The 23,178-nt window shown below is 47.5% G+C and overlaps 6 protein-coding genes across 6 annotated transcripts; 3 read left to right on the top strand and 3 right to left on the bottom strand.

The window, feature by feature from the left end:
* The first annotated feature begins 769 nt into the window (after positions 1–769).
* Positions 770–2,343, top strand: EV420DRAFT_1526757 (uncharacterized protein). Its single transcript, XM_060472431.1, has one exon. The coding sequence runs from the start codon at positions 914–916 to the stop codon at positions 1,985–1,987; it is 1,074 nt and encodes a 357-aa protein (XP_060333441.1). The 5' UTR covers positions 770–913; the 3' UTR covers positions 1,988–2,343.
* EV420DRAFT_1266065 (uncharacterized protein) lies at positions 2,238–9,306 on the bottom strand (the record flags this gene model as incomplete). Its single annotated transcript, XM_060467307.1, has 23 exons — positions 2,238–2,273; positions 2,322–2,519; positions 2,571–2,698; positions 2,745–2,917; positions 2,975–3,097; positions 3,151–3,239; positions 3,292–3,416; positions 3,464–3,661; positions 3,712–3,979; positions 4,033–4,227; positions 4,276–4,477; positions 4,531–4,611; positions 4,664–4,761; positions 4,815–5,112; positions 5,162–5,660; positions 5,713–6,220; positions 6,271–7,500; positions 7,553–7,798; positions 7,857–8,336; positions 8,392–8,488; positions 8,547–8,702; positions 8,754–9,056; positions 9,107–9,306. 23 exons carry the CDS (start codon positions 9,304–9,306, stop codon positions 2,238–2,240), a joined length of 5,931 nt encoding a protein of 1,976 aa, XP_060333440.1.
* Positions 9,307–12,006: 2,700 nt separating this feature from the next.
* EV420DRAFT_1639994 (uncharacterized protein) lies at positions 12,007–12,438 on the bottom strand (the record flags this gene model as incomplete). Its single annotated transcript, XM_060477045.1, has 5 exons — positions 12,007–12,018; positions 12,073–12,140; positions 12,200–12,251; positions 12,314–12,351; positions 12,411–12,438. The coding sequence occupies 5 exons, from the start codon at positions 12,436–12,438 to the stop codon at positions 12,007–12,009; spliced, it is 198 nt and encodes a 65-aa protein (XP_060333439.1).
* Positions 12,439–12,544: 106 nt separating this feature from the next.
* Positions 12,545–13,935, top strand: EV420DRAFT_1664702 (yeats family-domain-containing protein; the record flags this gene model as incomplete). The annotated part of the gene is made up of 4 exons (XM_060478960.1): positions 12,545–12,568; positions 12,623–12,857; positions 12,913–12,949; positions 13,001–13,935. 4 exons carry the CDS (start codon positions 12,545–12,547, stop codon positions 13,473–13,475), a joined length of 771 nt encoding a protein of 256 aa, XP_060333438.1. The 3' UTR covers positions 13,476–13,935.
* Positions 13,936–14,570: 635 nt separating this feature from the next.
* On the top strand, positions 14,571–18,191 carry EV420DRAFT_1664692 (glycoside hydrolase family 3 protein; the record flags this gene model as incomplete). The annotated part of the gene is made up of 19 exons (XM_060478959.1): positions 14,571–14,658; positions 14,716–14,814; positions 14,889–15,102; positions 15,153–15,180; positions 15,238–15,272; positions 15,339–15,458; positions 15,561–15,636; positions 15,692–15,803; positions 15,860–15,958; positions 16,028–16,092; positions 16,150–16,209; positions 16,265–16,421; positions 16,479–16,623; positions 16,673–16,837; positions 16,892–16,982; positions 17,038–17,241; positions 17,296–17,366; positions 17,411–17,737; positions 17,787–18,191. 19 exons carry the CDS (start codon positions 14,571–14,573, stop codon positions 17,887–17,889), a joined length of 2,259 nt encoding a protein of 752 aa, XP_060333437.1. The 3' UTR covers positions 17,890–18,191.
* A 1,521-nt stretch (positions 18,192–19,712) lies between these two features.
* EV420DRAFT_1526707 (poly-A polymerase) lies at positions 19,713–23,052 on the bottom strand. Its single transcript, XM_060472430.1, has 14 exons — positions 22,877–23,052; positions 22,690–22,818; positions 22,169–22,427; positions 21,952–22,117; positions 21,810–21,899; positions 21,618–21,756; positions 21,488–21,560; positions 21,308–21,428; positions 21,120–21,258; positions 20,805–21,067; positions 20,631–20,754; positions 20,504–20,573; positions 20,385–20,440; positions 19,713–20,319 (listed from the first exon to the last, which is right to left on the bottom strand). The coding sequence occupies exons 1-14, from the start codon at positions 22,897–22,899 to the stop codon at positions 20,148–20,150; spliced, it is 1,824 nt and encodes a 607-aa protein (XP_060333436.1). The 5' UTR covers positions 22,900–23,052; the 3' UTR covers positions 19,713–20,147.
* Between the last annotated feature and the right edge of the window lie 126 nt (positions 23,053–23,178).

Raw genomic sequence — 23,178 nt, 5'->3', positions numbered from 1 at the left:
ACAGTGTTACGGGGTAGGTACATTAAGTCAAATAAAACTGTATGTTCACTCGGTGTGTACTCAGATCAATGTGTCAATGGCGATATCCTGTCATCAAAGTGCAGTATATTATTTCATTGAACAATGCAATATTCCTCTTCAAGATAGCATCCAATGGGTAGCTCTGCAAGAATCTAATCGAATCAATGAAAATTGTGGACTTTGAAAGAGGTGAGGCGAAGAAAGTTCATGCTTAAATGTAATGATTTCAGGTAACTAACAGTTTGATTCTCTTAAAGGCATGTATGTATTATTATGGTGATGTATGATTATTTTCAAAGTGTGCCTCACATAAGTTGGATTCTGCAAATTTGGGATGGCGATGAACTGTTTGATATTCGAACTCACATTGTCACCAAGCGACAGCACTGATCATTAACTGTCTCCAGTCGCCGCTTGTTATTATTCTCTCATTAGTTGTATGTATTCGTTGCTTATACTCGTGGCTTTTAGTTAGAACTGTTGTATAAAAGGACTGCACTCACGTAGCATACACCATCTCGTTTGCAACGGATATATACTCCCTTTTCTCTCGCTCATTTCACTGTCCTGAGCCTCGCGATTCCAATATGAACACCGCTTAAGCAAGGTATGATAGTCATCAGCCGACGACCGCTAGTTGTACTCGCCATAGTCCCATGAGGCGGCGAGAGAAAAAAATATTCCATTTTACCACGTGACTTGGTAATTTACCGGTAATATACTTGGTAAATTACCACCCCCCTGGAGCCGGCTTGGTAACTTACCGTAACTAACCTCGGTCAAGGTTTTTCACGCAGCCCTATTGTTCACCTCGACAACCGTGGCAACTGTTACGTCTGACGAATATTTACTCTCGACCACCGCGACAGTATCTTCAATACCGTTTACCACCATGGCCCCAGTTTTACGATCCACCAAATCGCCTACTAAACCAGCATCCTCTGGCGGCAATACTCCTGCCACTACGCCGAACTCGACGCCGCGTAAAGCCCCGCAATGCGCTCAATGCGGGCGTCCCAGAGCAGGTCACCCTCGCCAAGGCTGTCCGTACGCGGCAGCGGCTACAAAGGACGATGGCCCTACCGGCGAGGAGACCAATATCACTGATGCACTAGGTTCCATGAAAATCGAGACGTCCCCCATACGCCACGATGATCCAGACACCACGGATACTTGGGAACTCGAAGACACCAAATCTGCAGTTCGCCAGAGACGCCGGCGCGAATCTGCTCAACGGGCGACCATCGTTCCCTCCGAAAGCATCGCCTCTATATCCACGTCTTCGAGCGAGATTCTCAATTTGCTGTTACATGATATTGACGCCGAGGACGAAGATGACGGGTTTGGGAAAACGGTTGTCAGATGGCAGGACGCACTCAGTACGCCTAAAGCCAAACCACGGAAGAGTAGAACCAAAGACAAGACCATGCCTTGCACTTTTCCGGGGACAGCTCCGTCTGTTGCAAGCGCCACTCCTCACTCAGCCGTTCCAGAGCCACAACCCACTTCAAAACCGGCGAAGGACGAAGAACCCATAATTGATTTATCGGCCACGGTCGACGTTCCACCTTCCTCCACTCCCTCCGCCAAACCTCTCACCCGTAGCATGTCCTCTTTGCAACGCAGCTCTTTCATCGATAGTCTAAACAGTCGCTACAAACAGACCACTGCATACCTCCTTCCAAAATCTGACATCACTGAAATCGAAGCTGCCGCATTGAAGCACGGGTTACACACACGGAGAGTCACTTCTGTGGAGTCAGAGAACGAAGAACAGGTCCTTGTTGTGGGTCAAGACCCAGCGGATACGCAGAAGTTTTATGCGACGATTGAGGGGCAGGCTAAACTGCTGGTCAATGACGCTGAGGCCAAGGCTGCTAACAGACGAAGTAGCGGTTTGAAAACCGTAGCAGGAGCGGCAGTTGTCGGTGCTGTTGCAACGTTTACTGGTTTGGCATTTTCTTGATTTTTGGACATTTAAGTACGGAAAGATATATCGATGATTAGTTGAACTGTAATGGGGATTACTATATCCATATTCCTGATACCATTCATTCCGACTTGGTTGGCGTGAGGAGGAATCATTCTGATTAAGCAAAGCAAGTCAATGATACATACAAGGGTTGAAGTAATGAATATTGGTTGTAAAATACAGTATGCTCTGTCTACTATGGATACAGTTTATTATCGTGCAGTATATCGTAGTACTTGAATCTTCATTGCCATGAGCACCAACCTTGATACATTTTCGCCTAAGAAAGCTCAGATGTCTAGCATGAACCGACGGCTAAGCCACTCACTAAATTCGCTTCATCTGTAGCCTCCTGTATAATCATCTGAACAAGATTACTCGTCGAAATCTCTTTCTGATGTGCCGGTTTCTCTTTACTCGTTGAGTATACCCCACGAAGCTTCCTCTCGATGAGGCCAAGCGCACCCTGGGCCAGATCACGAAGGTTGACTTGTCCCTTTACTTGGTTCCGGGTTTTACTGCGTTCCTATTGATTAGAGGTCAGAGAGGATCAGAAAGACGCGTAAATTCCTTTTACCCTCTTGCGTTTCTCGTCTTCCCATTCAACAAGTGGATCATGGATGAACGCATCAAGGACAGTCATCAGTGAATCCTTGTTGTCTCGTAGTAAGCCAAGCGTTACATCGCACGCAGCACGGAAAACGCCTATCCCAAATCAGCTGAGGGTGTTTCCTTCATTGAAAGAGCATACCTTCTACTCCAGTGACGCCAAGACCATCCAGCATATTCTGGGTAAGTCTGAAGGGCACCCTTTCTGGTGTTTCGAGCTTTTTGCCCTTCTCAAAGAGACAGTTGAAGTCGACGTGTACGACATCTCCTGTGTTGATGTCCATCAAGATGTTCTCCAAGTGCCGATCGCCCAATCTGAAAAAGAATCTTCCTCAATGACCCTCTCTCCCAAAAGAAGGAAGCGTTTCTTACCCTAAAATAAAGCCAACCATCGACATCACAGCTGCGGTGCGCCCGTACGTGAGACGGCTTGTGAGCCACGCCGAGGGTTCAGGGAATGTTTCGATAAACCACTCATGGAAGACAGGCGGATAGCTGTTATTAGCGTCAGCTTTCCAAAAAACGAAGTTGGGGAGTTCTGCACTTACTGCCTCAAAATCTTCGCCTTGAATATCTCTACGGCTTCTTTGTCCGTGGCAGCCTTAATTTTAGCGGCAATTTCGTTGATGTCAGAGGGCTGAATCACCGAAAATGTTACCAAGGTACCAGGAAGAATGCGGTTCACATACCCAACTCCTGATTCGTCTCGCCTCGTATGCCTTGATAAGAATTGGCCGCATGGGAATCGTATTAGGCACCCATTGAATGAATCCACACTCTTCATTTAGCGTCACAACCCCATACGTTCGAATATCTGATAAACCTCAGCTTCAGGTATCACATAGAAATGCAAACACGTACGAAGCTGCCTCCGTCGGGATTCCGAATTAGCCTTGAGGAGCTTGTTGATAATGGCGTTGAAGTCCATAAGACGGGCATCCTTCCGCAGGTCGTCTTTCGGCTTCCCGAGAAACATGTAAATCTGACCGTTGCTACCGCGGATGGTTATCTTCCGCGGTCTGGCCAAAGAGGACATGACCTCAATGTCGTCATAGAACTCTATCGAAAGGTTAAAGTACGGTTTGGCATATCCATGAAACTCTTCACACCTGTGAACGTAGGTGCATCTACAGGAAAAGGATTGAAGTCGGAAATATTGATCGACACCGGGGGTATATTAGCTGTCAAAGACTCTTGCAGAGGTATAATCAAATCAGAACGTCCAAGCCTAACCAGGTTCGGAAACGTTCGACTCATGCTCAACGATTTTCGGGAAGTGTCGTCAATGGGGTATTCACATAAAGCAAGAAGTTCGTCTGTCATGGCGACACACTGGGTGATCAGGTCACAGACGCGACGATGAGTGCTAGGTTTGCTCTAACATTCCTTGGATCAGGACCCCGCACGAGTTTTCTCCAAGTTAAGCTCACCCGAATTTTATCCACAATAGTTTTGCCTCTCTGCTCCCTCTCGGTCTTCTTGGATTTCGTTACCGAGATGAATTGCCAGAGTGCTTGTTGGGGGTACTCTTCCAAGACTTTCGATATGAGGTTCGAGAGTAGCGTTAAAACTCCCTCATTCGTATGTCCGATCCTAGAAACGATTTGAGGGAAGGCAGTGTACCACTGTGATATTATGAGCTCCTTCAAGATACCATGCATGGAGAAATTAACCTGGTACACTGGTGTTTGGTCGGTAGCAACCTTGATAATATCACTGATCGTTTTGAAGTACTCTGTCTTCCTCAAGCTCTTGTCGTCACCTAGATCCAGCCAAAGTGTCAATAGACGAGGAACAGTCTGATACACATATTTGGAGCCGTATTTCATGGCCGACGCATAAGAGCGGACGGTGTTTACATTCATTTTCAATCCCCTGCACAACCAGTATAAGCACATTCACGAACCAGAGACCAGCTTTAGGTTTACCGAGTCCTCTGGTCTTCTCGCGTCAGGTTTTTGTAGCTGTCATCTTGGAATTGTCCGAGGTAGAAATGCGCATTCTCCCATCTGTACGAAGTCAGATTAGATTAAGCGAGGAGCAGAGGTAATAAGAAATCACGTTGAAGATAGATTCGCAGCCCCCCTAAACATGTTAAGAATGGATGCTGCTTCATAACGTTCCGACTCGTTCATCCAGCGTGCTCGTAAAAGGCGGGCCTATGAGTATCTCAATAGTCAGGCTTTGTGGAGACGATGTCGATAATCCGTACCTTCGCCTTGATAATGTTGGTCTCTTCATCGTCGTTTCCCGTTAGATCCAGGACTTGCGAATCATCATCCATCAAGCTTAGCAGCTTCATAGAACTTTCCAGTTCATGCAGTGCTGCTAATGGTTCTCCGTTCGCCTTCGTCAGTTTGGCGCTTTGCATGAAATAGTCTTTAGTCTTTCCCTGTTTCGCCTGAAGCATAGCGCTAAAAGCAGTTTGCCATTGGCACGCTTTCCTAGCAAACTTTGCACTAGCCAGCCACGTTCGGTGGATTTCGCGTGTCGCTTCGATGGACTCTGGGCTACAACAATAGGTCAGTGCTTGTCAGCTATGGCATAGTGCATACATACAACAAACGAAAGGCAGTCCTCCTCATGCTGAGGATGGGTTCACGAGTGCGAAACGTCGGAAATGTCGATTCCAATCTAGCTGAGAACAAATCAGATAGTTCGGCCAGCGCATTCTTTGTCTGTGATTGCCGTAAGGACCCAGCAACTGCTTGTCCCATAATACTGTGCACAGATCCAAGCTCATACAGTAGATGTAGACTGAGGACATTCTCGTATGATCGCTTATAGCCTTTCGCCCCTGCGGCTGCAATTGGAGCTCCTAGGACGGAACGAGCCGCAGATAAAGTTTCGTTTATGGCAACGTTGTCCCCACTTCTGATTGCAAGTAGAACTCTCGCGAGTACGAGCTCAGGATTTTGCTGTGTACTATGACTGACAATGTTTTGAACATCAGCCCAATCGCCAACCATCCATGCACTTTCGACTTGAAAGCCTGCGAGAGCAGAAGCGCACGCAGGGTTGCGAGTAAGGACTCCAAGGACATGAGTACGCAGCGTATCTATGAGGATGATGAGTATCACTATTTGATAATAAGGATCAGAAGGAGTTACCATAATGTCCTAGATTCCGTAGGCAACGCAAAAGACCGAGATGAAAGTCTACGTTATCTGGAGACTGTTGAAGACGAAGTTCCCAGCAACTCTGAGCGGCAGTCCATCTACCCGTGCTTTCGTGCTGTCGAATTTGATGTTCCAGGGACGGCGACAAGATCAACGTAGACACGCCTTCCATGCCATCTGGCTCGTCTAGGTGCGCGTAGATTTCGTGAAGCCTGTCATAGTAGACGGGCAGGTCATGATGATTCAATGAACGTTCTCGGAGAGTAACAATTTGACGTTCGAAGCTCATCAGAGAACGTGCATAAGCTCTGCATTGAAAAGCCGCTCTGGCCATTAGACTTTGGTCGATGCTAGTCAAGATAGAATCGACTTGTGACAGTTGTTCATCTGTTCCGACGGTAACTCCGCGGGAGCGTTTCGTTTCGCCTTTCTTCGTTCCCATGTCATGCCGAACCCTCCGAACCCACTTATTTAGATGATCCAGGAGCATAAAAACAGCCTTCATGTTGTCGTCAATACAAGGTAATCAATACAATGGTTCCCACGTACTTGTGCACTGAGCAATCTCTTATCGGCTGAGGAAGTACTCTGCGGGTTAACTTGGTCTTGTAAAACAGCAATTAACTCTGCGCGTATATTCTCGCATCCAACCTCGTCGCTTGAAACTAGGACATTGAGAACCAAATGCGGAAGGAGATGGTGGGCAACAACTACGTCCTTGTTGCGCACTGCAGGTCTGAAAACGCCAAATATGGTCTTCGCAACGGGACCCGAAGCCCGAGTGATAAGATACGTGGTCCAAAGTTGGATCCATTCACGATAAGTTGGTTGATCGTTATAGATAGGGTGCCGAAATTCTGGTGTGGGGACTTCTTGCAAGGTGAAACGAGCCTCTAATAGTGGGGTGACGGTTTCGAGAACATGCTTAGGCAGATTGTTCCACTTTGTTCGAACTTTCATTGGTACAGATTGATTGCCCGCGGAGACAAGGGATGGCGTAAACCTGCAAAACCGCAAAAGTTCCTGAATACTGTAGGCCAGATGTCCCTGATATTTGATATCGCTGGTGGAACGGAACGCGCCAACAAGTAGATCAGTGATCAGGTGTAAAGCAAACATAACGGATTCGTCGTCGTCGGTGTAATTGCTGAGGACGATCATTCTAGTATCATTGACAGCGATCTCGCATCTGTCAGGATCTACAGCTCCCAAAATACCTATGCATTCGAACGCGAGAGAGCGTATTGCCTCAGCGCCATCTCCGTCGCGACAAGCGGCGGAAAGCAAAGTTGTCAGAATCTGGCCGACCATAGGATCAAATGTGTCGCCAGACGCCAGTTCCCGAATAAGAGTTTGGTTCTCCGAAAGCATGAACGCCTTCAGCTCGACAAGCGTCTGAACAGCCATCGTCTGATTGTCCGGCAGCGCGCGAGCCAAAATTTTGCAGAGATGCTCCTTCGGGGACCAGTTACCTCGTATTACGGTCAGCCGATCTTGAAGAGGTTTCAGCTTGGGAATAGCGGATAGATCTACGATGTCATCAAGATACTGGCCAAGTTGATTGCCTATGTCGTTGATCATGTACTCCAATGAGCTGATGGCAATGTGTCGACTCGCGGAGGTCAGCGTGGGCCAAGATGTGGTAATAGTTGCGCTCGTTGTCCCAACGTAAGAACCGACATCTTTAGGATCTAACGTCACCAGGAATTTTTGCCAACTACTGAGGGTCACTTCAGATAACTCGGCGACATTCACCATAGTCTGGAAGGTTGCCATTATCTGTAATGGCCTGTAAGCATAACAAGTATATAAAGAATAATACTCGGCCAACCTGGGGTGCAACCGTACTTATGGGAGAACCGATCAAAGAAACTACAGCACCGAGACTCCGGAGGATCTTCTGTTTCATGGACATCGGAATCTTCCCATGCACCTCTTGCAGCATCTCGTTGATATGCGTAATCAAGCCCAACATATACTGCTTGAGAAAGGCTCCGATATCTGGTATCGGTTGTGATCGCCCCGCGACACTCGGAGGAATCAACGACTTGGACACCCTCTTAAGAGCAGGAACAGCCTGACATGGATGGATAAATGAGCTGCAGGAACTATCATCAAACGCAGTCTAAATTTACCTTCGCTGCGACGTCCGCATTCTCGTCGCCCAAAACAATGACCAAGTCGGCGAGAACAGGAACGACAAATCCTTTCACCAAACTCTGGATGTCGATTGTATCTGCTTGAGCGGCAGCCTTCAGAATGTCGGTCACGAACGTGAGGGCTTTGTTGGTTTGATCTGTTTGACCCAAGAGATAAATATGGGCGAGAACCCGATGACATTCATTGATCAAAAGAGTGGCTGGTTTTGATTCCAACTGCTTTGCGATATCCTCTAATAGTTTCTGATCACATTTTGCGAATATGACGGGAAGGGTGTAGCGCAATGAAAGTTGGATCAAATGCCGGGGTGAAACCATCATCAATCGACAGGCTTCCGTCAAAAGACTGGGTTGCGAGCAGATACGGAGAACGAGATACGGCGCAATTCGATCCATATAGGGAATAAACAAAGGAAAAGGTGTCGTTTTCTTGTGATACTTAGTCAGAGAGATGATCTAGTCAAGGGAACGATTAGTACCAAAGAGAGCGAAAAGGTACAGTAGGGATTACATGATTAGACGCTTCTGCTTTGAGCATTGGGTTCGACCTCCCTAACTGTGAAAGCAAGAAAACGAGTACATGACCAAGAACTTCTTTGTCCCTTGTCCTGATGATGATGCGGCTCAATCACGGCAAATTGTTGTCTCCTAGAATAACAAACATACCTTCCTGAAGCACCGACACTAATGATGATTGTATCCTTGGTAGGGAGCTTCATGCCATCCGTCAAATCGTTCAATTGAGTAAACAGCGTTGCTAGAGCTCGAGATGCATCCCGTTTCATATGTGTAATGGAGAGAATAAAATTCTGCAATGCTCGGCTAAATCAGAGTGAGTATCCCAAAAATCTGCATCGGACAAGGAAAACATACCCGGCGACTATCCTGACCCCTCTATCCATGTCCGTCATGCCCGAAAAGATCATTTGTCGAGCAGCCGTAAGGTCTTCAGTATCACCGAAGGAATGAAATTTGACTAGATCGGCAATGACTTTGAAGGCTCGTTTTCGTACCTCCGTTGTTATCTCCTCTGGTTTTCCGTTAAGTGTCGACTGCGTTAAAGCTACGCAAAGAGGGACAGTTGTCAGTTGAGCATCAGGGCGCAGGAGAGCGCAGAACTCTTGCAACTGATCAATGACAGACAGCCGGTATGGTGTAAGGGTATCCTCAAGGGGCCTAACTCGTATAGATCAGCCACACTTCATACTATACATACAGCGGCAAACCTTGAATATTGTCCTACAATATCATCAATGGCTCGCTGCATATACCGCCGGTCGCTCATATTGTCATCATCCATCCAATCAAGAGTTTCCGGTAGCATAATCTTTTCAGTAGCTGTCCGTAGCAACTGTCTCCAGTGCTCTTCGTCCTGTTGCTGTTGATTGGGAGTCTCTGTAGCTACCGTAGACGGGGTTTCGAGCATCCGTTGAGCGATTTCATTGCGCTCGCTTCCAAAATCGATGGCAGCCAGTAAGGAACGCAGAATGTTTCTTTCTATATGAGGAAAACACGAATTGAAGAGAGAAAATGCCCATTCCTATGAAGACAATTAGATAAAAATTTTAATCGCGTGACGAAATGAAAAACCTCTACGGACTTGGGCCATTGTCTTGATCCCAATAGCCCGACAATCTCGCAGATGTCCGACTTGGATGGCACAACGAAAGAGCTCGACGCCAATTCTTTTGTAAGATATCGATCAATATGTTCCCAGCCAGGATTAGGTTCTTGAAGCAATCGGAAGCGGAGAAGAATATAATGCCAATGATACAATTCGTTTTCTGAAAGAGAGCGCAGCGAGGGTATCAAAGCCACGATTCTGACAAGTCCCTTAGAACGCACTGCAGGCTCAAGATTGCAAGGGGTAGACATGCAGTAATCGAAACACGATCGTACTTCCTGGGCTAGTCGTTGTCCGAAATCATGTAGAAACCATTGTAGTTGTGTTGATCGCAACATAAAAGATGTCCAAACCTCAAACAGTGTGATAACAAAGTTGAGGGTATCGGAAGAAGCATGCAAACGGCATGTACTCTTTTCGTCACTGGCCTGAAAGGACATGAGAAAACTATGAGACTATGTTAACCGACACTCACTGTCAAGTCTCCCGGTTTCAGCAATCTTGGCTTCTGCAATATTCGAACATAGATGGGGTACGACAACGTTTGAGCCTCCGTTAATTCTGGACCTAAATCAGCCGGTAACAGACACGAGGGTGAAAGAGGGACGTACCGTGCACGACGTGTTGGCATTCTTCGAACATCTCTCTCAACTGAGTACGCTGCTCATTCTGCGGAATTCCCTTCACAAAGGTCCCTCCGATATGCTGCAGGATATCCACGATGCGGTCAAAGGCCTTTGCTTGCAGGGAAGTTGCTACTTCTGCCTCCTTCTTCCACGACTCCATCACAGTCATGAGGCGAAGCAGTCCCGATACCACCATCCACACAAATGAGGGTTCTCTCCAGTTATCGATGCCCAACACCTCTCCAATCGACTCTAAAACACTAGGGACTGGTGCCATTTTCCGGGCGGCTTCTGCGGTTGACACGGACCCACAACGTGGAATCGTATCCAACAGCTGCGTTATCACTGCTTCTATACCGGTGCGGCTGACCTCCCTATCGTTCTGCACGGCACATCCCCTCATCCACTTCAGAAATTCACTGTGAAAATCCGTCGAGATGGTCTTGAGAACATCACCGAGAGGAGGAAAGGGTTGAGGAGCTTCGTAGCTCATGACAATCGGCTCCAGTGCATTCGTATGGCTGAGTACTGGATAGAGGTGACCTAGCGGCGGGCAGTACGTGAATGAGGAAACCAAAGACGCGTTATTTGTACATTGCTAGTGGCCCCCTTGACCCTTAGAATAGACCACATTGTCCTCATATCGAAACGAGGTTCAAACTCATCGCTCATCGGTCGCGACGATAACATTGTAAATATGTATACAACGTCTAACTCACGGCCACGACGGGACTATATGGAAGGCAGTATCTACGGCACGCTCGAACCTTTGTACTTCCCGGTCATCTCCCACGTTCCTGGGCCTTCAGCGCTCAGCTTTAGTAGCCTGGCGAGCTGGTGTTATAGATACTCGTGGTACACATAACTGTGCATAAACTTCAGCTTCTGCAGCCTGATACGACCCCGTGACTCGCGCGCTGCAAAATACCGAATCTTTATGTTAACATCCTTCTTCACGCGGAGTGTTTCTCTAACACCGGCATGTCTGTCCTTCCGAGCTCTTGTGCGCAGCTCCTAGTGTTGACGGCAGTAGTCTCGTTGAGTATCCCACTCCATTCCACATGCCCTCCAAAACTTCGATACCCCACCTCGGTGCCAATCTTAAACCGCTGGATTCTTCTGGGTTCGATACTCCGGGTCAACGCCCATAATGCATGTGGTACACGGGTGCCACAATCTATCACGCCCGGTATATAAAGATTTCGACGACTAAGTTCGTCGCAATGAAAATGGAAGGACAGATCTGGCGCTGAGCGCTGGTGGGCCGCACTGATGATATTGGGTCACAGATCATCAACCAGCGTTAGAAAATTTTCGTTCCTTCCATACAAATGTTTCCCTTTCTGAAAAAAGAAACTTTGCTTAAACCGACAGGCGCTTAACCCTTCGAGGTCTGGACGCTCGTAAAGACAAGGCACTGGCATATGGCATGGAGGTTTGATACTCATCTTCTTCTAAAGAACTGTGAGGACTGTTTTGATACTATAGATTCGAAAGCCTGGCCTATCACGAGTCTATTGGCTGCGTGCACGCCGTCAACTCTATGTGACGGTACTGCATAAATCGAAGACACGGTGTGCTATGACCACCGTTGACTGGATGTCGTCTCGCCTGCAGGATAGAACCTTCCGTGCCGGATAGTGCACCCCTGCAAGGAAGAACCCGCATCACTTACAAGACACGCCCTCGCCCTATCCGGACGACTCCGCGATATTGGTGCCAAGTACAAGGGCTAGACTCCACCTCTCGAATGTGATTCGAATTCTCAGGAAGTTGAAGAAGAAATTGAGATAGACATTTAGGAGAAAGCGTGTAATGTTTGTTTAAGTTCGATTCATATTGGAAGGGTAGCTTTATAGGATACCACGACGTGTATTTACTTCTTGCCCTGTCGAATGGATGTTGGTTCATTCACACACCAACGAAAAGACCTGGAACGCACAAGAATCAAAGAAGCCGCTCCGTAAACACCGTACGCGGCGGTGAAGATGAAGGTTCCGTAGAACAGACCTATATAGAGTAATCGTCATCCTTTGAATACTCCGAACGTGTGTCCACAAACGACTAACGGAGCTTGACAGGCCTTCCAGGAGCACGGAAGTGTACAGGCCTCGTGTCAGCCTATTAGAAAAACAAGCGGTCCATGAGCTCTTAGAAACAGCCGTAGTAAAACGACAACGCACCTGCCAGAACTTCTGCTTGTCAATGATATCGTATTTGCCTAAAAAGTCCCAATAAATCGATATATTTTCCACAGAGAAGCAAATAGTGAGGTCTTACGGTATACAAGTCCGTCAATGATACCCATGGTGGTGGTTGGTGATGAGGAGGCTGGCGGCGGGTAATGTCGGAGTTTGGTTTTGCGGTCGACCGAAAGGGAAAGAGCCGAGGCCCAGCCTTGCACCCTTTTCACCATGGCTGACCGCGTTCGCGTTAGAGTATGTATTCTTCGTTTCTTTTCTCTTTCATTTTGCTTAAAGAATCATTATTAGGGTCTCAGCATCTTCAGACCGATAATATACGGAAACACCGCGACGCTTTTGACCCCAGAGGAACGAGCAGCGTTGGACCCTAGTCGCCATGAACACACTCATCGCTGGACAGTCGCTGTCCGTAGCGCTGCATCTGCTGAAAACTCGGACATCGTCGGTGGTGCAGATGACCTTGGTTATTTCATAAAACGCGTCAACTTCAAGTTGCACGACACGTATAATAACCCAAGCAGAGGTCCGTCTCGCATCTATATTTTGACTTCCTCTTCTAATCTAAAAATCCAAAATAGTCGTCGACAAGCCTCCTTTCGAAGTGACAGAGACAGGGTGCGTTTCTATATCTCATTTCTATCCGTTTCTGAACCAACGAAACCACAGATGGGGTGAATTCGATATTCTCATTCGTATAACCTATATTGCCGACTCGGGTGAAAAAGCCGCTTCTGTCTACCATCACCTCAAACTACATCCATGGGCTGGTCCAGGAGAACCAGAAATTCCCTCTATGGACGTTGCCATCAAAGCCGGTCCAGTGCACTCCTGGCAGTACGACGAGATCGTCTTCAACGAACCTTTCAACAGCTTCTTAAACACCCTCACTGCTCATCCTCCGACGCTCCTCCCAAAGACCAAGAGAAGACCAGTTCCCTTCCATATCGCACACCCTCAGTCGCTGGAAGATACCAAGTTGACGGAGACGCCCGAGTTCAGCCAGGAGATGGAGAAGGAGGAGGCGGACCGACTTGAACAGGCGAAAAAGAAAACCGTAGCAGAGCAGGAGCGGCTGAGAAATATCTTGATTGAGAAGGAGAAAGAGCTGCAAGAGTTGCAAAAGCTGGTGGGTAACCCATAGTGGTACATATACCGTAATGAATATGATATGTAGCAAATAGTCTTGTAAAATATAACATGTATAGCATTTAATTCATGTCCTTGCTTCTCTGCCCACATCTTACCTTCCGAAAAACAATTGCTTATAACATAAAATCCTCCATCGCTACAGAAGGCGTTCACGTCGGAGGGAGATGGAGGACTTTCATCGAATCCAATTCAGATGTTCCGAGGTCTGGGAAAGGTCCTCAGAATGTAGCAGTCCCAAGTGTCGAGTATGCATTCAGTTGAACACTGCCGATTCCACCGGTTGTGCATCGGGTTTGATCATCGCTCCTCTACAAAGGCTCTTGAATGGGAACGCTGGATCACCAGAGACAAGAATAATGGCCCGTCCGCCGCAAGGCAAACGAGAGCCTATCAACGTCGTGAATGGCGTAAGATAGAAATTAATGAGATGTCGGCAAGAGCTGCTTAGAAGTGACGTTGAACATGACGACTGCAAAGCGGACCAATCCTCAACTCAATCTTAAAGGCTCCGTGGCGTGGTTACGTGGAACCACAAATGCCGAAAGTGGGTCACTGGGACTTGAATGCGATTTCAAAGGACAATACGTGTAAACGCCGTACAGACATCTATGAAAACGTCCGAGCAACCCAAATACCGAGAGGTGACGTTGTTCCATTACCGTTGAGTGTCGCCAGTTTATTCTACCGATAAGATAGGTAACGAACAGAAGCTAAGCCAATAGAAAATGGAAGAGAAACACAAGCAGGGCCGGGGGTTAAGTTCTAATATCCGGACCGTCGTGGGTGGTAGTCCGTGGCTGTTCTTGGCAACTCATAGCAACTCGCCCATATGGATATCGGCAGGGTCGCAGATCCCCTCTTCCTCTCAGCGTCTGCTCCTGCAGTCATAAGGCTCCGGCGCCATGATCTACCTCAAAGTCTTTGTTCTTTGTTCTGATGGCTGGCACCGGCCCACATGCATGGACGGGCCATGGGTTCCATCATCATGCCAGGTGGCAATAAATTGAACCTCATATATTGTAGTTAAGGCTATCGTGATGGGTGTGCTTCTCCGAATCGCGTGTTGTTCTCCCTTCCAACGATATCGATGGTGTGGCCACGTTTTTTGCCAGCTCTGCGCGTATTGTGCCTACTGTGCTGGCTAATCGTTGGCGGCGTCCAGGCTTTCACACAACGTATTTATCGTATCTTCATCTCCGTATTCTAATTTTTTCTCATAACCGAACGTCCAGGGTCTTGGGCAGAAGCCTATTCTCTTGCGAATGAGACCGTCCAACAGTTGACACTGGACGAAAAGCTAGGGTTGGTTATTGGAGTAGGGCAATTCGGCAGTACGTTTTAATTCAGTTTTCGTCATTCTTTGGAGGTTCCTCTTTTGATATTGAATTTGTAGGTCGGTGTGTAGGAAATATTACACCCCCCAGCCGTTCCATAACGCTATCATCGACGACCCTTACTATCCCGCCTATATGTTTTAACGACGGTCCCGCTGGTCTGCGGCTCGTTAAGGAGGTCACCGGATTCCCAACGGGTATTAATGCCGCAAGTACGTTTAGCCGTCGTCTGATGCGAGCAAGAGGCGTGGCACTCGCCGAAGAATTCAGAGGCAAGGGCGTTCAGTAAGAATAAGGTTCCCACATTTTCGCCGACCCTTATTTATGAGCCGCAGCGTCCTTCTCGGTCCGGCTATGGATATTGTGAGAACAAACATCTTGTCGCCGTGTTCTAAGCACTTATGACTTTACGAAAATTAGATGAGAAACCCCAAAGCTGGACGAGGATGGGAGAGGTGATACACCCTGCTGTTACATTACGAACGCTGCGTGTCCTGATAAGATGTTGTCCCGATTTCTAGCGCCGGCCCTGACCCTTACCTGAGTGGGGAATTTGCATACGAAACGATAGTCGGCGTCCAGAGCGTGGGTGTTCAGGCCTGCGCGAAGCATTTGATAGCCAATAATCAAGAGCATTGGAGGTATGAGTGATAGAATTTTCGCGTCAGTCTTCTCGTGACATTTTTTTTCTCAGGCATGTCATTCTTTTTTCTGCTATGACTTCCTATGAATACGAATTCTAGGTACGGTCTAAGCGCAGATGTGGACGACAGAACGCTCCATGAAATATATTGGTGGCCTTTCATGCGGAGTATCGACGTATGTGCCTCGGTCTATTATTTTCATATGCTCGTGAACAGGAAACACTTTCCAGGCTGATGTCGCTTCCGTCATGTGTGCGTATAATCGGTTTAACCAAACATCGTCTTGTCATAATGAGGCGCTTATCGGCTCAAATGGGTTGTTAAGACAAGGTGGATTCCAAGGTAAGTGCCCCGAACCGTCCGGAGCGTTTCCTGTGGCCTCAGACGTAGCATCACAGGTTACGTTGTATCGGATTGGGGTGCTACGCATGACTCCGCCAGCGATAATGCGAACGCCGGGTTAGACATGGAACAACCAGGAGACTACATCGTGATAGGTAATTATTAATATGCTTGCACCGTTAACCGGGGATACCTTCTCAACTTATAGTTTACTTGCACATTAGGTGGCGGCGTGTACGGCAATGGAGGCCTGAAAAGCGCTGTGAACAACGGAGGCGTTTCCGTCACTGTGAGCTTTTACCTTCAAGTCCAATAAGTCCGTATTAACTAAATTTTTCGCCGCCAGAGACTCAATGAAATGGTTGTCCGAGTACTCGCTTCCTTCCTTCACCTCGGCCAGGATTCCGTGAGTTTGTCGAAATCGCTCGTTCCTGTCGTAGACTCAGACCTCCTGAGCCCAGGACTACCCAGACATCAATTTCAACGCTCAAGAGCCTGACGGGTCTGGGAACTTGAACCTGGGCGTCTCAGTTCGGTCAGAAGCTCATACTGCTCTGACACGAGAAATTGGGGCCGCTTCTGCCGTCTTGCTCAAAAACAACCGAACTACTACAACTGGTATGTTTAGGCTGTGCCGCGTGCTACCATATGTTGATGTGTTGATTCTGTATGGAGGGTCCGTTTCGGGGGTGACCGTAAGAGGCCTTCCCGTGGCGCAGGAAAGGATCAAGACAATCGCTATAGTTGGCCAGGATGCCAAGATGCCAAATCTGAACTGTAATGGCTTGGGCGAGTGTAACGACGGGACGATGAGCGTTGGGTATGTGCCTATACATAGGAATGGTTTCTCATCTAAGACGCATTGAAAGCTGGGGCTCTGGTACCAACTCATTGCAATACATTGTCCCACCAATCGATGCCATTACCGATTTCGTTGGCAGTTCGGCAACGATAACTTCGTCCTTGTCGAATGATTTATCCGCTGGTCCCGCCGCCGCGAAAGGGAAGGATCTGGCCATTGTATTTGTAAATGCGTCAGTTCTATTTTCTCGTATGGTGGGATTGTCGTTCATCTCCGGTTGACATAGAATGAGTGGCGAGCTCGGGGCTTATGACATTGTGGTGGGCAATATGGGTGATAGGAATGATTTGGACCTCTGGTATAAGGGTGGCAGTCTCGTAAGTTCAGACACGGTAATCTTGGGCTTGTTCTAATTGCGCTCTTTATCCTAAGGTTAAAGCTGTTGCCGCCGTTTGTAACAATACCGTTGTGGTCGTGCATTCGGTTGGACCGGTCTATCTGGACTGGAGTACGCACGTTAACGTATCGGCAGTGATATACGCTGGTGCTCCCGGTGAACAGACCGGACCCAGTATTGTTGATATTATTTGGGGAGCCGTTAATCCTAGCGGACGGCTCCCCTTCTCCATTGCATATGTGAACAAAACAGACACTTCTTTTTGCAAGGCACTGATTCGTGTATTTTGATAGGACGAAGACGCGTATGGCACCGAAATTGTATACAACAGTCTAGGCTTTCCCACCGTATGTCCATGCTCCTTGTGCTTTTCATTTTTGCACAACTCATGACTGTTGTCTTCTTTAGGATCACCTACAACGAGAAGCTACTCCTCGATTACCGTTACATGGATCAACAGGGAATTACGCCTCAATTCGAATTTGGCTTTGGTTTGTCGTTCACAACCTTTTCATACTCGTCTCTTTCCATTACTTCCTCTGGAAGTTCCAAAGTGATATCATTCAATATTGCCAACACCGGGGCTTTTGACGGGACCGAGATTCCCCAGATGTACCTCGGTTTACCCGATGGTGCCGGCGAACCTCAGAAGGTGCTTAGGGGCTTCGACGAAGTTGTTCTAGCGGTTGGAGAGACAAGTACCGTTAGCATGACCATCTCCCAGAAGGAAATGAGGTGAGGTGTCGTTATACCGAGATGTTTCATTGTTGACTGTATCATTTAGTATATGGGACGTTCCGAGTCAATCATGGGTGAAACCCTCGGGCACTTTTACAGTGTACGTTGGAGCCTCCATCAAGGACATTCGTTTAACAGGGTCCTTTTGACATGGATGTTTCCGTGATCATGGTGGAACTTGGATCTGGGATCTCTCTTCCGTATTCTATTCGCTCTAAACAGTGGAAGCCGTTTTATATTCTTGCTGAAAAAAGACATTTGTATAGCTGTCATCTTTTCATACTCGCCTGTATTGCTTCCGGTGACTCTGAGAAGATTTTAGGCTATTACACATGCTGACAATTTAGATGACCCCACTTTCACACATCCTTGCATTACAAGTGGGTCGTTTTAATTCTGCTACTCCCCGCGACGTGGTTTGAAATTGTACTGGTTGCGAATGATCTTCATGCTTCTTCTTTGGCAGCTGCAGTCGGAGGCAATGTCCAGTTCGTCCGCGGATGTAAATTGCGCAATCTTGTTTCATTTAAATGTATTGGCCCGCAACTTGTATCTGGTTGCTTTCAGGTCCTCAGGCCTAGGGTGGCATACAAATCTAACATCAACTGCATAGGATCATCAGGAACGTCCTGTTTCTTACAGTAACATGCGAACCGTTCGTCGGCGCCACATCTGACGTCGGAGCTTTTAATCTTCTTTTTACCCGTGAAGGACGGTATGACTTCAGGGACCACGGAGTGCCTTATAATCATCCAGGTAAGGCCTACGCTTACTTCAAAGAGAAAACGTAGACGATACGTCGGACGCGATTGGCTCAGGTATATCCAGGCTCTCGATAAGGTATCTGGCGGGAATAGTAAATAGACAGTGGTATACCACTGAACTCTTTGCGTAGGCATCCCTCGTCGCTCGTAAGCTTAGAATTTTGCATCGCTTATACGGTGAATGTCAGATATTCCCCAAGTAAATACCATGCTGTCTCTTGACTTCCTCGCCATCGGTACCACGACTAGAACTCGGGATAAACGGGATAGCTAGCTACTAGGTTCTTAGACCTCGCCGGGAGCCGCTCTTTAACCTTCCCCCTCGATACCAAAAATCGTCCGGGCGGGATACTGCGCTCAACTGAGGGCTCATAGCTAACTCCGTTTCACCTTTCTCCGTTTAAACTATACTCCAGTACACTTCTCCGTCTGTATATTCGCCCGATGCCTCTTACATTGGCCACCATGGTCAATACGTGTTCACGCCAGTTACCAGCCTGGGCCCTGTCCATTTTTTGAGCGATGGAGAGAATATTATGGTTGAACAATTGTAATTGTCTTGTGAACCTAATAATATTATCTCGATCGTTCTGTTTCCCTCAGCTCAAGTTTGCAAGACCACTGGCCCCTACATCGTTTCGGCTGACGTGAGTTTATGGTTTTCCCCTAGCGTTCACTGTCATAATGTTCGGTGTAAGTACGCCTTGACGTATTCGCCCATGTCACAGTTTTCCTGCTTGTGCTCTATCGCTGCCGTAAGGCCTACTCGACTCACCTCACCAAGATAAGTAAACATTGATTTTCACCATACATGGCTTTGTGATGCAAGGGTATCCGGGGGCAGTACAGCATTTAAATTACCCACCAATTATAAACCTCCGGCTCTAGATCTGTCTCCCAATCCGGTTTCAACTTAATTGCTAGCCTACGGCTTTACGATAGCTCAGATCTACCAACGACGTATCTATCTGCTTTAGTTTCACTGCTCAGTATGCAAAGTGAGCAGACGCCTAAACACTGCCCTGATGCATATCTGCTAGGCATTTACTTAACCCCAGTACTTTGTATTTTGGAGCTGCAGCTTGCTACGTACCAAAAGGATGTCCGTTCCTAGCCCCCCTTGAAACAAAGGAAGTAGAAGTTTTCACTCTCGGTTTCTCTCGGTCCGTACCGTACTGTGGCGACGACAAAAGACGGCGAAATAGACCACTACAAAGGAGGACAAGGAACACTCAAACACAGCCCAAAGCCAAAGATAGTCCTTTCGTCCGGGATTGCATGCGCACAAGCATTTATAGAGATGTTGATATAAAATACATGTTATGTCTCGAAAAGTAACGAGGACGGAAGCCATACAAATAACAGATACCAGAGATTCGATATAACGAGACTAGGACAGATAGCAAGGTCTTGTGTGAAAGAAGCAACTTATTTAAGAAAGGACAATATCGACAAACGCTCAAGGAGACCGTTACCGTGTGTACGCAGGGTCAGACAAGAGAGCGAATCAGGTTCTACCGGCGGTGACGGCCCCTGTGGAAGAAATGTAGCACCGACGAATAAACCAAACCGTCAAGGCGAGATAGAGGGGTCTAAGTTGCCTGAGGACGACCTTGCTTTGTCGGGGCTGTCTTGGTCCAGCGTTATGTTGCACCCATGGCAACGGCCACGCTTTCACCAAAGGGTACATGAGGCGTCGTTTCTTTTGGAGTATATACCGTTGCTGAAGGTCCCGCACTGGGTGTCAGATTCATAGCTGAGGTTCCATTTGAACTAGACTTCAGCGGTGCGTTGGTTGGAGGCGGATGGGACGACCTGCGGGAGACATAGTCAATGCATCTCGATACGACGCGCAAGAGGGAATATTTTGAGAAACCAACGTTCTGATTTTCTTGTTCGGCATGTCCGGTGAAGTATGGCTCGACTTGCCTGGACCCTTGAAGTGTGCGAATTAACCAAATAAGTGGTAGCTTTCTAGGGTGCAAATGGAATGACATACCTTGGATCGTTTTTGGGCTGACTTCGGCTGGCGTTCGCCAGGGTCAAAAACATCATCGGGGAGACCGGAGCTGAGGAAGAGGATGAATGAGCTAGTGCAAAATTATTGCGGCCCTGGAGCGACAAACCTTTTGATATGTCGAACAACGATACCCATGGTAAGATCGTCGTACTTCTCCCACATCTTGACAAGCTTCGTAAATTCGGTTGTCGGATATGATATATCCAGTCGTCGAGGACCAACGAGACCAGCTTGAAAGTACACGTTAGCGAGGTCCACAGCACCGATTAACGCTACTCACGTTGTTTCGGTTCAATTGCGAGTCCTATGTAGAAGGTAGTTGAGTATACAACACTACAGCCATCCTTGCCCTCGATATCTTGCTTTGTTCGCTTAGCGATAGCATCCGAAATATCGCCCTGAGCAACCATATGCATTTCGTCGTCGGAAAGGCAGTACGAAACTCGGTCGAAGCCCTTGATGAAAGGATGTGCCAAGATTAGTGAATCAACATACTCCAATTTCATGACCAGTTGTCTTATTCGAGATTCAACAGTCCCGGCCCTAGAAGTGACAAAATTCAGGGAAGGGAATGACTTCAAGTGTCTTGCCTCACCATTTTATCTGCAGTTCTGCGTCGCCAGTAGATGCAATGACCTGTAGATAATACCTGTACTTGTGGAAGAAGTCATGCTTGGCAAACAGCTCAGACCAAGAGGCAGACCCGACAAAAACTCTGTCGACGATTTCGGAAGCTGGAGGAGGCTTATCAGCGGTATTAAATGCGCAAGGGAGAATTCACACCTCGTTTGAATTCTTGGGTTGTAATCATCTGAGTGGACTGTGTCACGTTGTGGGTAGCGCACATGGCAGGATAAGCAGGTGTTATTATAGGCATACGGTGTGCTCGATCAGCGGGGTAGAGCTGTCGACCAGTTAAAGATGAAAACAGGGTACAGATAGTGTGACAGTGCAAGCACTTACTTTAGGATTCCACACTTTCACTTGTAATGGTCCCTCTTCTATCTGTTTCAGAAGTACGGGCTGTGGCCACGTCCTGGCAAAGAGTCAAATTTAGCGAAGAAGCTCGACTCCAGTAGTTGACTCTCTTCACCATTGGAACATGATAATGAAAAAGCGGCTAACAATAGCACCAGCCACGGCGTTAGGATACAGTTGACATATTCGAGCGACTAATATCGCCCAGGCAACACCGCCAAAGAATCCATTGACGTTCGAGTAAATTGCTCTCCCTAAAGGTCGAATCAGATCAACCTAGAGGGAACCCGGTAGAACTTTGACGCACGCGTTGCCCAGAGCTTGATGCAACGTAGAGCATTCCGGAACACTTCTACATTGGGGACTAGTCGAAGAATCTCATTCACAACCCGCGAACCTGGCATTCCTCGTTACAGCAGTATTGTCATATCAAAGAGATCATCACACACCGTTCAGACTTCGCACACATCGCTCGTCTAGATTTCGTAATAGATTGTCATCCTGCAGTGAGAGGTCGTCTGGTATTGAGGATAGAGCCAAGCGTGCCATCAAGAAATCCACAGGTATCCCAGAAATGCTCGCTGTTATGATGGGTACATACGCTTCTGGTATTCCCTGCGCCGACTTTCGAGTCATGAAATACCACAACAAAAAAAGGCCACGCACCGCTACTTCAGTAGCACCCTCCAACTCCTTTAGCATAGGCTCGAATACCTCAAAGAAGTCTTCTCGCGAAACATGCTTGGGTACCACGCACAACGTATCAATATCAGAACCAGGCCCATGAACGCCTAATCGATATGATCCAAAAGTGAAAATCTTGCCACCAGCAGCGTTGGCTGCAGCTTCGGATAGACCTCGTTTCAACGAAACATTTCGAACGAATTTTTTTACGAGAGCATCTACACGGCCCAGAACAAGCTCCCTAAGAAGATGAAAAAGCCGAGCTTTAGTACCGAACCATTGGAATTGCATCCTAGATGAAGAAGAAAAAAGGACTCGATCCGACATAAAAATCGCCGTCATTCCGGGTTGTGGTCGGGTTGCAAAAAAGGTCGCACAACGTAAAAGACGAGTAGAACGGGTGCGAAAAGGCGATTTGAACGAGGTCCTCCCAGGTAAGGGAGAAAAATGGAGAAAGCTGCAAGACGCCAGGAGAACACTGAAACGAAGAACTCTTCACTCACCTCGTTGCCGCTTCCTCTGCTGACTCGAATGTATTTTGCCGACGCAGTTCCTCCATAAGAGTAATCGTGACCTCTTTTTCTCTTTCGTTAGATTCATGGATCGATATTGGCGCTGTAACCCCAAGATGACTGTAAGGACGTCAAACGTGAATGAGCAGCAGCAGTGAAAAGAGTGATGTACAAGTACCTTTTTGGTCTCTCCATATTCATCAAAAGACAGGAACCAGAGTTTGACGGAAGAGGTAGAAGTAGGAGTATAAAAGGAGAGTAGATGTGGCGAGTGGTTGCCCTTGGAACTGTTCTAACGAGACAAACCGGACGGCGGACAATAGAGGAATGGATGACGGAGAGGTCACACGTGACTGGCATAATTACAGTCGGCAAATGCCGACTGCTCAAGGGCAGTTTCCAGTTGCCGGTGCCACAACGATTTTCTGCTGGATGTGGCGAATAATATTACTACTGTACAGAATAAATAGTAGTAGGGAT

The sequence above is a fragment of the Desarmillaria tabescens genome (assembly GCF_030435595.1).
Source record: "Desarmillaria tabescens strain CCBAS 213 chromosome Unknown EV420scaffold_10, whole genome shotgun sequence".
In the NCBI taxonomy this organism is placed as follows: Eukaryota; Fungi; Basidiomycota; class Agaricomycetes; order Agaricales; family Physalacriaceae; genus Desarmillaria; species Desarmillaria tabescens.
Note: the sequence above shows the minus strand (reverse complement) of the source record. Positions and strands in the feature narration are given on the sequence as shown.

Bases quoted from the DNA above. Each gene is read 5' to 3' on its own strand.
- EV420DRAFT_1526757 (XM_060472431.1), top strand. From the start codon at position 914: ATGGCCCCAGTTTTACGATCCACCAAATCGCCTACTAAACCAGCATCC.
- EV420DRAFT_1526707 (XM_060472430.1), bottom strand. From the start codon at position 22,899: ATGAATATGGAGAGACCAAAAAG. The intron at 21,900-21,951 runs GTGTGTGATGAT...GAGGAATGCCAG, and splicing joins ATGTGTGCGAAGTCTGAACG to GTTCGCGGGTTGTGAATGAG. The intron at 20,441-20,503 runs GTATGTCATTCC...GCACACTTCAAG, and splicing joins CAGCCCAAAAACGATCCAAG to GGTCCAGGCAAGTCGAGCCA.